This window comes from Ornithorhynchus anatinus, chromosome 2 (genome assembly GCF_004115215.2).
Source record: "Ornithorhynchus anatinus isolate Pmale09 chromosome 2, mOrnAna1.pri.v4, whole genome shotgun sequence".
Classification (NCBI taxonomy): Eukaryota; Metazoa; Chordata; class Mammalia; order Monotremata; family Ornithorhynchidae; genus Ornithorhynchus; species Ornithorhynchus anatinus.
In genome coordinates, this window is record NC_041729.1 from 17,904,396 (window position 1) to 17,916,366 (window position 11,971).

Genomic DNA, 11,971 nt, shown 5'->3' on the forward strand with positions numbered 1-11,971 from the left:
GATGGATGGATGGATGGATGGATGGATGGATGGATGGATGGATGGATGGATGGATGGATGGATGGATGGATGGATGGATGGATGGATGGATGGATGGATGGATGGATGAATGAATGAAAAGGCCCTCTCCTCCCCCAGCACTAGAGGGTGGGATTCCAGACCACGCACAGTCCCTCGGGGGCGGGGCTCCACGCCGCGCGCGCCCCCGGACGGGTCTTGACGTCATCACGTCCCCGGGGGCGGGGCCTCCCCTCTCAGCGGGGGCAGCCGCGGCGCTGACGTCACTTCCTGTGCGCGCTCCCGGTCCCCGCGGCTCAATGGCGGCCGTGAGGAAGGGGCTCCTTCGGGCCGTCTGCGCCTTCTTGAGGTACTGGGGCTGCGGGCGGGGACCGACATCCTCCAAACAACAACCGCGCACCCGTCGACCCCGCCGCCGCCGCCGCCTCATCCTCCTCCTGCCATGGCGGGTTGTCCTCGGTCGTCCCGCCCGGGCTCTCCTCCCCGCCCCGCCCCTCCCCTCCCCTCCCCTCCCCCCGAGCCGACCCCTCTTTTCCGGTCGCCGCTCGGCGCCTCAGACACGGGACTCCCTCCACCCCGGTCCCCTCCACCCCGGTCCCCTCCATCCCCCACCCCTGCCGACTTCCGCATCGGTTGGAGAAGCAGCGGGGCCCATCGGCGAGAGCCCGGGCTGGGGAGTCAGAGGTCACGGGTTCTAATCCCGCCACTCAGCTTTGTGACTTTGGGCAAGTCACTTCACTGGGCCTCAGTTCCCTCATCTGTAAAATGGGGATGAAGACTGGGCGCCCCATGTGGGACAACCTCATTACTTTGAATCTATCCCAGCGCTTAGAACAGCACTTGCCAAATAGTGCTTAACAAATACCATTATTATCATTATTATTGGTCTTCTGGGTCCAGGGCTCTTTCCACTAAGCCTTGGGAGGAAGCCAAGAATTCCAGTTGTCCCACAGAGCCTCTGTGAGCCATCATCAGGCAAGCATCTGCTGAAAACCATCTGGGGATTTGGGGTTTTTTTTAAAAGGGATTATATGCTGGGGCCACCAGTTGGTCGTACTTATTGAGCGCTTACTATGTGCAGAGCACTGTGCTTTGCACTCTACTATGAGCTTGGCACAATACAGTGGAACAATATGAGACATATTCCCTGCCCATAATGAGGATTCGTATTCATCGCTGCTTCTGACGGTCCGGAGGGATTAGAACCCAAGTCCTTCTGACTCCCAGGCCTGGGGTCTATCCATTAGGCCATGCTGCTTTTCTGCCTCACCTGGACTCATATACCTGCAGTAGTGTTATTTTCTCTGGCTAATGCATGTCTACTGCCTACGCTGTTTCTTCCCAGGGGACAGCTAGTTGCATTAAGTAAAACAACTCTTCACGAGTGCCTACCCAATAAGCAAGGTTTGAATGAAGAGGAGGGTCGAGAACGAATCAGATCTAGCACCGTTTTGGTGGGAAGAGGCCAGAAAACAGCCCTTCACTTAGTAAAATGCGTTTTTTAAAAAAATCTTCAGATTGTTGATTTCCTTAGGTTAACTCGGCTTCCACTATCTCTGTATCCCCCGATTTTTCAGACGGCGAGGCCCAGTCGCCACTAACATTAAGAGATGCCATTTCTCAGAATTAGCGAGGCCGTGGCCCAGCGCCGTGACAGTGGGCTTTGGTTTGACTCTGTGTGCGGTTCCTATTGCACAGGTAACTACAGGTGTTTTACTTCTTTTTTTGTTTTTAAATATTATCTGGATCATTGAAGCACCATGATTGGCATTCCAGCAGTAGGCTTGGGATATATGAGAACTGCCTTTTCCACAAACGGGTTCCATCTCTGTGGAAGTAGTGCCTATGTCATCCATTCACTTTTTTTTTTGCCATAATAGGAGAATTTATTTAAAAACAAACATTTCTTAGAGGTGTCTTTAGGGTACTTTAGACTGATTCACTTTAGACTTCAGTTTTCCTCAGGCCAGTACTTTTGGCTTTTTGTTGCGGGTGTGTGAAATCACTGAGCATCCTGGCACAGTGACTTGAGGTGTGACTTGACTTTTGTAGAGTCAGCGGGCCCCTCTTGACAGCTGCTTGCATCAGCCAGTCCTTCCAAGCAGTTACGCTATAAATAGCAAGGCTGGATCAATTATAATAGAAATCACACAGGAATTGCTTTCTTGGCTGTGTCAAGAACAGTGCAACAGGTGCCCAAATGAGAAGAGAAAATAAATACTGTACACAAGGTTGCCTCGTCCCCACAATCATTGGTATTTAGTGGTTAGCTGTCTTACTTCCCCTCAAAGTGGTGATATGAGACTCTGACCTTTCTCTTGCACCTCTGCTGCCATTGTTTGGGTCGGGGTTTGCTTCCATCTGCTTTCTTTTGTCCTTTCTTTCCACCCAAATCCTTCTCATCTCTTCACCCTCCTTTCCTCTCTGGGTCAGTCAAGCTTTCTAAGGGTGACCAGTCCACAGGATTAGCTTTTTGTTTCTTTATTGACCCATCCTGTGAATGTGTTTGTCCCACCTTAAGAGCTTGTAGGTGTAAAACTCCCTCCCTTAAAATTGCTTTTTCAGCATGAGATATGTCTGAGTCAGCACAGGACAAGGTGCATTTTGGGAAAGGATGGAATTGTTTTTTCCCAGAAAAATCTCATTTTCTCACCTGAACCTGCATATGGTCAATCTGACTTTTAAGTCCCAGGATAAATGTTTCTAGAATTGTAGAGCATCGGTCCGGCCGCAGAGCTCAGTCTGGTTAACTTAATATCAGCACCACCATCCAATGGAATGAGAGCATTTTGGGCTTTTCCAGTCCCAAGTCCTTTTCCCTTCCTCCTCCTCATTGCTGTCTGATGGAGTCTCCTGGCAGGAGGATGCTGAACTCCCAGCCCACATGGTAGCAATGCCCGGGCATGTAGTCTCGACACCAGAAGCCAGATCTGTGTGGGTTACTGCAAATGGCTTTGGGGAGGTAGTATTGCCTAGTGTACAGAGGATGGGGTGGGGAGTCAGGAAACCTGGGTTCATTCATTCAGTCTTATTTAGTGAGTGCTTACTGGGTGCAGAGCACTGTACTGAGCACTTGGGAAAGTACAATACAGCCATAAACAGTGACGTTCCCTACCCAAAGTGATCTCACAGTTTAGACGGTGGTTCTAGTCCCAGCTGCAACACTGGCCTGACCACGATTAAGTTACTTAGCCGTTCTGGGCCTCAGTTTCCCTACCTTTTAGATTGTGATCCCTTTGCGGGACAGGGGCTGTGTCTCATCTGATCATTGTGTACCTACCACAACACCTAGCACAATCATGGCACATAGAACGTGCTTAATAAAATACCACAGTAATCGTGTGTGTGTGTGTGTGTGTGTGTGTGCGCGCGTTTGTGTGGAGACCTGAAACATTTCAGAACAATTTAGTGTTTTTCAGTCTGGTTGGATTGGAAATGAAGTAGGAAGCACATGTTTGAGATTTCGATGAGTGGTATTTATTGAGCACTTACTGCGTGCTAAAGATCTTATACTCTAGCAGGAGAGACAGACGTTAAAATAAATTACAGATAGGGACAGCAGCACGTATAAGGATATGTACAAAAGTTCTATGAAGCTGGGGGTGGATGACTAACAGTGCTTTAAGGGGTACAGACCCAAGGACATAGGTGATGCAGAAGGGAGGGCAAATAGGGATCTTTTGGAAATGAGCTTTCGTTTTGCCCGGGACACACTCAGGAAGTGTCTCCATGAGTTTAAAATCTGTTAACTTCATTTAGAGAAGTAATGGGGGCAGGGGGGAGATTTGACATCTTGTTGGATAGAAAGGGGAATTGACAAACTTTTCATAAAATGTCTGCCAACAATGTCAGGTGCTTTTAAAATGTGGCCAAGTTGGAGAAGTAGAGCACTTCAATCAATCAATAGTATTTATTGAGTGCTTACTGCGTGCAGAGCACTATACCAAGCACTTGGGAGAGTGCAATCCAATAGAGTTGGCAGACACCATCCCTGCCCTCCAGCACAGTATCAGGAAATGTACTTAAGTGCAGGGAAGCGGAGGGATGGCGTGACTATCAAAGTGCTTAAGGGGAACAGTCCTAAGTGCATAGGTGGCACCGAAGGGAGGGTGAATAGGGTGGGGAAATGAAAGATTAGTCAGAGGAGAAATGATTTTAGTTGGGCTTTGAAGATGGGGAGGTGGTGGTCGGTGGATTTGAGAAGGGAGGGAGTTCCAGGCCGGAGTGAGGGCATTGTGACCTTAAGGACCAAACTGCTTAAATGAATTTCATTCTTAGCTCTTTTGTCAATAGTGCAGATCACTATACCAGGCACTTGAAGGAGGGCACAATAAAACTAGTAGACATGATGCCTGTCCTCAAGGAACTTAATGTGTTCCCCCATTTTCTGGGGTGCAAATTGACATTTTGTGGTTTTAAGGTGATGGCTAAGGTGGTAATAAAAAGGACTCTTGTGTGTTCCAGAAATTTGAACCCCATTCTCTTAGTAATGAAGCTCTGACGAGGAGGGCAGTTTCTTTGGTAACAGACAGCACGTCCATCTTTCTCTCCCAAACCACGTATGCACTGATTGAAGCGATTACAGAGTACACAAAGGTAAGTTGCCTCTGCTTAGATCTGTATGCGATGGATACCTAACTGGGCAGCTGGCGATGAGCCACCCTATCAAGGGCTGGAAGCAGAATGTGGATAACTGAAATAAACCAAAGCCTCTTGAGTCATTTCCTCACCCAACTTGTAGACAGAGGCTCTAAGTACCAAGATGACACCCCCGCCTTTCCCACCCTTTATTGCAGAGGTATCCAATGGGCCGCCATCATTCTTCGGGCTATTTCAGAGTGAGGTAGCTGACCCAGCCCACACTGGAGAAGGGCTGGGGGGTGCAGGAACAAGTGAGAAGAGAGAGTTTGGCACAGTTCCCAGAGGGTCCGAGGCACAATGGGAGGCCCATTTCCCTGGGCATATGTTTGGCTATTGTTGCACTCTGCTAAGCAGCCTGGCGCAGTGGATAGAACACAGGCCTGGGAGTCAGAAGGTCGTGGGTTCTTGATCCCGACTCTGGTACTGCTCTGCGAACCTCAGTTACCTCATCTGTAAAATGGGGATTGAGACTGTAAGCCCCATGTAGAACAAGGACCTTGTCCAACTCGATTTGCTTGTATCCACCCCAGTGCTTAGTACAGTGCCTGGCACATAGTAAGTGCTTAGCAAATACCATGATTATTATTATCATTAGTGGTACTATAAAATGCTTCTGAACCTATCTGGTTGTGTGGGGAAATGGTTTGTGATTGGGCGATGGGGAAGTACTAAAGGGGAAACCTTGAGGCAGGGGAAATTGCTTCCTAAAAGCCGGTGGGGAACCTTTTTGCTCTTTTGGGGTTCCTAACAAGCAGTGCGAAATCGCCAACAGGTGGGCAGCAAGAAAGACAGGCTTGGATAATAAAAAAATTTATCTTCTAGCCTGAAGGATTATCACCTGCTTGAAAGTGTATTTCTGCAGGATTTTCCAGGACTTTCCCTGGACTTGTACAATAGTCTTCTGTTACGTTCTTTGCAGGCAGTGTACACGTTGGTGTCTCTGTACCGGAAGTACACGAGTCTCCTTGGGAAAATGAGTTCACAGGAAGAAGATGCTGTGTGGCAAGTAATCATAGGAGCAAGAGTTGAGGTAAAAAGAATGAACTATTGATGGTACGTGACTGTTATTCCGTGAAGGCAAAAGAATAAATGCACCGAATCATCAAAGTGATGGTTTTCATTTGACATTCTTTGTACAGTGTCATTGCTTAGAATTTCTGCCTTGACTTTCAGGTTTTCAGTCTTTTTTCATTCATTCAATAAGCACTTACTATGTGCAGAGCACTGTACTAAGCACTTGGAATGTACAAATCGGTAACAGAGACAGTTCCTGCCCTTTGACGGGCTTACAGTCTAATTGGGGGAGACGGACAGACAAGAACAATGGTTTTAATCTCATTGTCAAACTTGCAGGTGACCACAAGGCAGGAGGAATTCTTAAAGCTGGAAAGCAGTTGGATGACCGCGGTCAGTCTCTCAGAGATGGCAGCGGAGGCTGCGTACCAGACAGGTACGTCGATGAGTGATGACAGTTCCGTTTGTCCGAATTCCAGTGATGAGATTCCCTTCCCTTGCCCTACCAGTTGAGGCTCTTTTCCCTACCCCTTGAAATGTCACTGAGCTCCAAGCCTGGAACGGAGGAGACTGGTATCTCACTCGGTGTTCAATAACTGGAGTGACTGGGCCACATAGATGTGGTGGGCCCCGCTGGTTGGAAGTTCTGCCCTGAAATCTCCCTAGCAGTGCCACCTCCGATCCCCCAGTGGGATGCCAGAAAGCTCTGGGGCCCGTATCATGGGTGACGTGGCAAGCAGGGTGGCAGGGAGCTGCTGCTATGCAGGACAACAGGAAGTGGGCAGGAGTAGGCCCGAGGCCTTGGCACCTCCTTGCTCTTTATGCCTCCTGTTGTCGTCATTTCCTTTATGGCAGTAGCTCTCCAGAGTCCCATTAGGTGGGGTGGGCAGGGCAGGCAGGGCAGAGTCTCTTTGGAGAGTTTAAAGAATGGAACTTCCCCTCCTGCTAACACTGCTGCTGAGTCTCCTCCCTGCTCCACATGTAGTGCTCTGTCCACTTCCATGGGGCAGAAGGAGGAGAGAGGAGCTAGGTGGGCCTGGGTCTCTAAATGCACTCATGATGGCTGGGGCATCCTGCTTGGCTCCACCTTAGGGAGGGCCCAGTTAAGACCAGAGTAATGTTAAATCAGATTTAAACTGCAGCCCACAGGTAAAGCCTTGGTAGAATACTTCTTTTCGCAAGCTACTCTGAAGTTTAGGCAATCTTCACTTAATAAGAGCAGTATTAATGGTATTGTGGTATCTGTTAAGTGCTTACTAGGTGCCAAGCACTCTGGTAGATACAAGATAATCAGGTCCCGCATGGGGCTCACAGTCTAAGCAGGATGTGACACAGGTATTAAATCCTCATTTTGCAGAAGAGGGACCTGGGGCCCAGAGTAGTTAAGTGACTTGTCCACGGTCACCCAACAGACAAGTGGCTAGTGAAAAGAGAATGGGTCTGGGAGTCAGAGGATCTGGGTTCTAACTCCAGTTCCAGCATGTTTGCTGGACAACCTTGAGCAAGTCACTTAACTTCTCTGTGCCGCAGTTACCTCATCTGTAAAATGGGAATTGTCTGGGAGCCCTAGATGGGACATGAACTGTGTCCAAATTCATTATTTTGTATCTACAGCAGAGCTTTATACAGTGCCTGGCACATAGTGTAATAAGTACCTTTAAAAAAAAAGTGGCAGAGCTGGGATTAAAACCAGGTCCTCTGATTCCCAGGCCTGTGCTCTTTCCACTAGGCCATGTTCCTTTTGTAGGTCACACCTACAGGTTTAAGTATTTGGTTGTCATGAATGGGATAAGAAGTTTGAAACTGTGGAGAAAAGTAATGTCATAATGTCTTTTAAAGAATGGGTTAAGAGTTCAAATGAGTCTGCAACATAGGCTGTTGCTCAGGACAAGTAAACATGGTTTTGAAAAAAACTTGTAAAACTCACTTCAATTACTCTCTACCAGTGGGGGGTTCTGTGTTTGTTCTTTCTGTGGGGTCTTGGCATAGAAGGATGGAAGAGCTTTAGCATGAGGGTAAGCAGGCAGCATTGGTGTCTCCAGAGCTACGGGCTCTGCTGTGATTCCACAAGGGCTTGAAGTGGACACGGCTGGACCCTGTCCCATCTGTCCCATCTCCGCAGCCTCTCCAGCCCCCTCCATGCAACTCAAACCTTCTGGGCCAGGAGGGGGCAACAAGAATTACTACTGCCTCATAATATAGTCCCTTTTATTCCCTCCCATCTCAGGCCCCCACGAAAGCTACACTGGTATCCAGGCTGAGATCACCCCTGGCTGCAGGTAGACGAGGCTGGGGGGGCTGTAGCATTCTGGCAGATAAGGACCAGTGCTGCTACTGCTTGGGGTGATCCTGCCTGACCCTTTTCTATTCTGTTTGGGGAAAATTGGCCATATAAACTTTTCCTCTCAAACCTTCCTTCCCAAAGTGGGGAGGAACAAGAGAGAGAAGAGGTAACAGTTATTGCTGTTTTGACATATCTTCCTGTGGGCAGGGAAACTGACCTCCCAAGCACTTAGCACAGTGTTCTGCACCCACTAAGCACTCAAATACCATTGACTAAATGACAATTGGAGATGTGGTGGGGGAAAGCAGAAGGCACTAGGAGAAGCTATTCCCACAGCTTTCCCCTTAGGTAAAATGAGCAAAGGGGTCTTCTCGCTCTGTCCCCTAGATGTAAAATGCCTCAGCAAAACTAACTTTGGCCGGGGTCCTCCCAGCCCATGACTTGCAGGGAGGACACTGTCTATCATCACTGCTACTCAGTCAGTGGTATTTACTGAACACTTAGTGTGCAGAGCACTCTATGAAGTGCATGGGAGAATACAGTATTACAGAGTTGGTAGGCACATTCCCTTCCCACAAGGAGGTTATGGTCTGGAAGGTTGAGAGAGATATCAATATCAAATACAGTAGGAATATGTAAAATTAGGGCTCTAACGCTCCATTTTATGTGCAGGAGCGGATCAGGCGTCTGTGACAGCTCGCAGTCACATTCAGCTGGTGAAGACTCAGGTGCAGGAGGTGCGCCAGCTCTCCCAGAACGCAGAGACTAAGTTGGCCGAGGCACAGACAGAAGAACTACGCTCTCGGAGACCCGAGGAGACGCCAGAGGCACCACGCAGCCTCAGACCCTCCCCGCTCCTGGAGCATGAACAGGAAGCTTATATGCGGGAAGATTGAGGGGGCATTGGCACCCTCCTGTGTGTTAACTCCAGGAAGCCAGCGTGGTTGAAAGCCAGCTGGAGCAAGCGGTGTTGGAATTCACTTGCCCCGTTCCTTAAAGTAGGAAAATGTGAGGGTAGCAGGTCCTGACACCGAAGAACACAGACTATGCAAATTAAGCCCCTCCTCAGAAGAGGTCAGGCTTGGGCCACTGAAGGCCAGGGCTAAGTCTTGAATCATTGATTTACATTTCACTTGTCAGTCCACAAACTCGCACACAGGCCCTTCAGCCCCGGTCAACATTGAACAGACATGGGGCAAGTTTGGGCCCTGTGCCTGACCGGTAGTGGAGAGGAGAGAGCTGGTGCTAGCCTCACTTTCCTGCCTCTTTCTGAGCTTTATACTTGTGACTCACCTGGCATTTTCTTTCATTTCTAGGAAGTGGGCTTTAAACTTATGAAATGTACAGTGTGAGGTTTTAAAAAATACATGATGATAACCTCTTGCTACTGTTTCCTGAACACTTAAGAGGAGATAGTGGCCTTAATGCTGAATGCCAAAGCTGCTTTGTGGGTAGGCGAGAAGGAGGGGAAAAGAATGGAAATAGAAAGGGTAGATTTAAAAAATGCTGCAGCTCTTTACAGTTGGGTACAATCAGACTTCTCTGTTTTCTTCCTTTTTAGTAATCACTGCCTTTCCAAAATGGAAAATAACTTTGTACTCTAAAAAAAAATATTTTTCAGTCATTACCAACAAATCTTTAGGTGAATACCCTGCAGCCATTTAACTTAGCTAAACTTTTTGTCTTGCCATTTTACCTAGGCTGTTCAGGCCACCCGTGTTTTTGTTAGGATGAATAGACAAGGCCAGAAAATACGATACCTGAAATCGGTAGACGAAAGTCGTGAATCCATCCAAGCTAAGACAATTCTGAGCTGAGTTCGGGAAATGCAGCTTCGTTTCCTCGGCTTCCAGGGAGATGCTTTAAGAAGGCATTTTTAGGAGATTATCTCGCTGAGGAAATCAAAGTTCACAGTCCTTCCCCCTGGGGCAACGGTCCCACACTAATCGCATGACCCAGTTCGCAATTAAACCACCTGGGTCTCTAGCTTTAGAGGGGTCTCCTCTTCACCCGCCCACTCCCCACCCTTCCAAAAAGTGCGGGTCTGAGGGTTTCGTGTCTGTGCTAGCCTGTGGGATTACAGCTTCAGACGAAACAATCGCATCAAGTCAAAAGCTGAAAGGAGGGAACCTAACTTTCAGTCCTTGGATCCTCCATCAGTCTGCTGCCATCCCGGGGAAGACGGCAGCACACTTTAACCCCCCATCCTCCACCAGAGCCCACATGCTCCACATTTCCAGGGGACTAAGGCGGTGCACGAGCAGCAGGCCCCTGTAGAGGCACGGGTCCAGGGGGTCCAGGGGCCGCCGGATCCCAAACGTTTTGAATCCCGGGTGGTGGGTTGGGTTCACGCCCAGCTTGAGCAGGCACATCCCCACAAAGACGTCGTCGATGGGGAACAGCTCGGCCTCCTCCATCACTCCCCTCAGCCGCCGCGCCGTGGTTTGGGAGAGCACGTAGCCGCCCCCTCCTGCGTAGCGGGGGTAGTAGCGGGCTCTGTACATGGACGGGGGGATGAAGTACTTGACCCGGGTGTTCCGGATGGGCAGAGCCCGGCTGATGACATCCCCGACAAAGAGGTCCTCCTTGGGGTCCTTCCCCTCCAAGAACTCTAGCACGTTGGGCACGTTAATAAAGACGTCGTCATCCCCCTTGAGCACAAAACGGGCATGAGGGCAGGCGGCCGCCAGCCAGCGCTGGAAGTGCAGCTCTTTCAGGGTCAGGTTGAAGAAGTCTTCGGCAAAGTCCCACTGCAGGATATCGTCAAACTCCTGGCTCTCGTAGGCCAACAGCTGGGGTGGCGGCGTGGCACCCTCAACCCCCAACAGAAACACCAGCTTCAGGGGCTGGGGGCGGCCCCCGGCACCCACCCGGCCCCAGGTATTGCGGATGGCCGCCCGCTGGTCCAAGTGGGCAGGCTGGGATTTGACAGCCAGCAGCAGGAAGGTGTCTGCGGGGCAGGTCTTGGGCTCCAGCAGAGTGGAGAAGTGGCGGCAGTGCTTGTAGGCCAAGAAGAGACGGTGGCGGGGCGGCAGGACTCCATACCCACTTGCCGCCGACTGGTTGGAGGGACACCGGATGGGCCGGGACCCCTTGGTGGCCCAGGCCGGGGGCTGGTGCATGGAACTGCTCTCCCCGTTTAGGGCCAGAGGGTATGTGCCCAGGCTGGGGCTCTTTCTCAGGAAGAAGAGGCAGCCGAGCAGCAAGACAAGTAGGATGTACAGGGCGAGCCAGTGGAGTCGGCGACACATCTCGACTCCTAGATCAACTGCTGAACCTAAGGAGGAAAGAGAATTTCCTCAGTGAGGGAGCTCCTCCCCTACCCATTGGGGGAGATGCGCTACGGAGCTCATCGCTCTAATCGGGTCCTTGGGAGGAGGGGTGAGAAGAGGACAGTCAAATCCTAAAATTACGATCAACCATCGTCTTCATTGATCACTTACTCTGTGCAGACCACTATACTAAGCACTTGGGAGAGTACACTAGAACAGCGTTGGTAGACATGCCCACAAGGAGATAGAAAATGGCCCATTTAAAAATAAGTCCCACTTAAAGCTATAATAATATAGTACTTAAGTGATTATGTACCATGTGCTGTTCTAAGTCCTGGGGTAGACATAAGGTAATCAGGTTGGGCACAATCCCTACCCCACAGAGGAATCCCAGGCTAAGAGGGAGTAGGATTTAACCCCTATTTTACAGATTAGGCATAGAGAAATTATGTGACTTGCCCAAGGACACTTAGCTGTCAAGCGGCAGAGGTGGGATTAGAACCCAGGTTCTCTGACTCCCAGGTTCAGGCTTTTTCCACTAGGTCACACTGCTTCCCTTGTAAACAGGATCTGTTTAAAATAAAACCATGTAGCAATGCTAACGACTAGTCTGAAAAGGTGTGGCCTGACAGTTTTCCCTTGCTTGCCTAGATGGGAGGAGAAACAGATTGCTCAAAATCACCAATACAGAATTTAGGCAGCACATCTAGCAGAACAAGAGGTGTCAATGTTACCAATGTCT

The 11,971-nt window shown here is 49.7% G+C and overlaps 2 protein-coding genes across 2 annotated transcripts; one reads left to right on the forward strand and one right to left on the reverse strand.

Annotated features, from left to right (window-relative positions):
• Positions 1-290: 290 nt before the first annotated feature.
• Positions 291-9,341, forward strand: DIABLO (diablo IAP-binding mitochondrial protein). Its single transcript, XM_029057864.2, has 6 exons — positions 291-367; positions 1,596-1,716; positions 4,483-4,614; positions 5,579-5,689; positions 6,013-6,109; positions 8,630-9,341. The coding sequence occupies exons 1-6, from the start codon at positions 318-320 to the stop codon at positions 8,851-8,853; spliced, it is 735 nt and encodes a 244-aa protein (XP_028913697.1). The 5' UTR covers positions 291-317; the 3' UTR covers positions 8,854-9,341.
• Positions 9,342-9,479: 138 nt separating this feature from the next.
• Positions 9,480-11,230, reverse strand: B3GNT4 (UDP-GlcNAc:betaGal beta-1,3-N-acetylglucosaminyltransferase 4). The gene has a single exon (XM_029057862.2). The coding sequence runs from the start codon at positions 11,206-11,208 to the stop codon at positions 10,114-10,116; it is 1,095 nt and encodes a 364-aa protein (XP_028913695.1). The 5' UTR covers positions 11,209-11,230; the 3' UTR covers positions 9,480-10,113.
• Between the last annotated feature and the right edge of the window lie 741 nt (positions 11,231-11,971).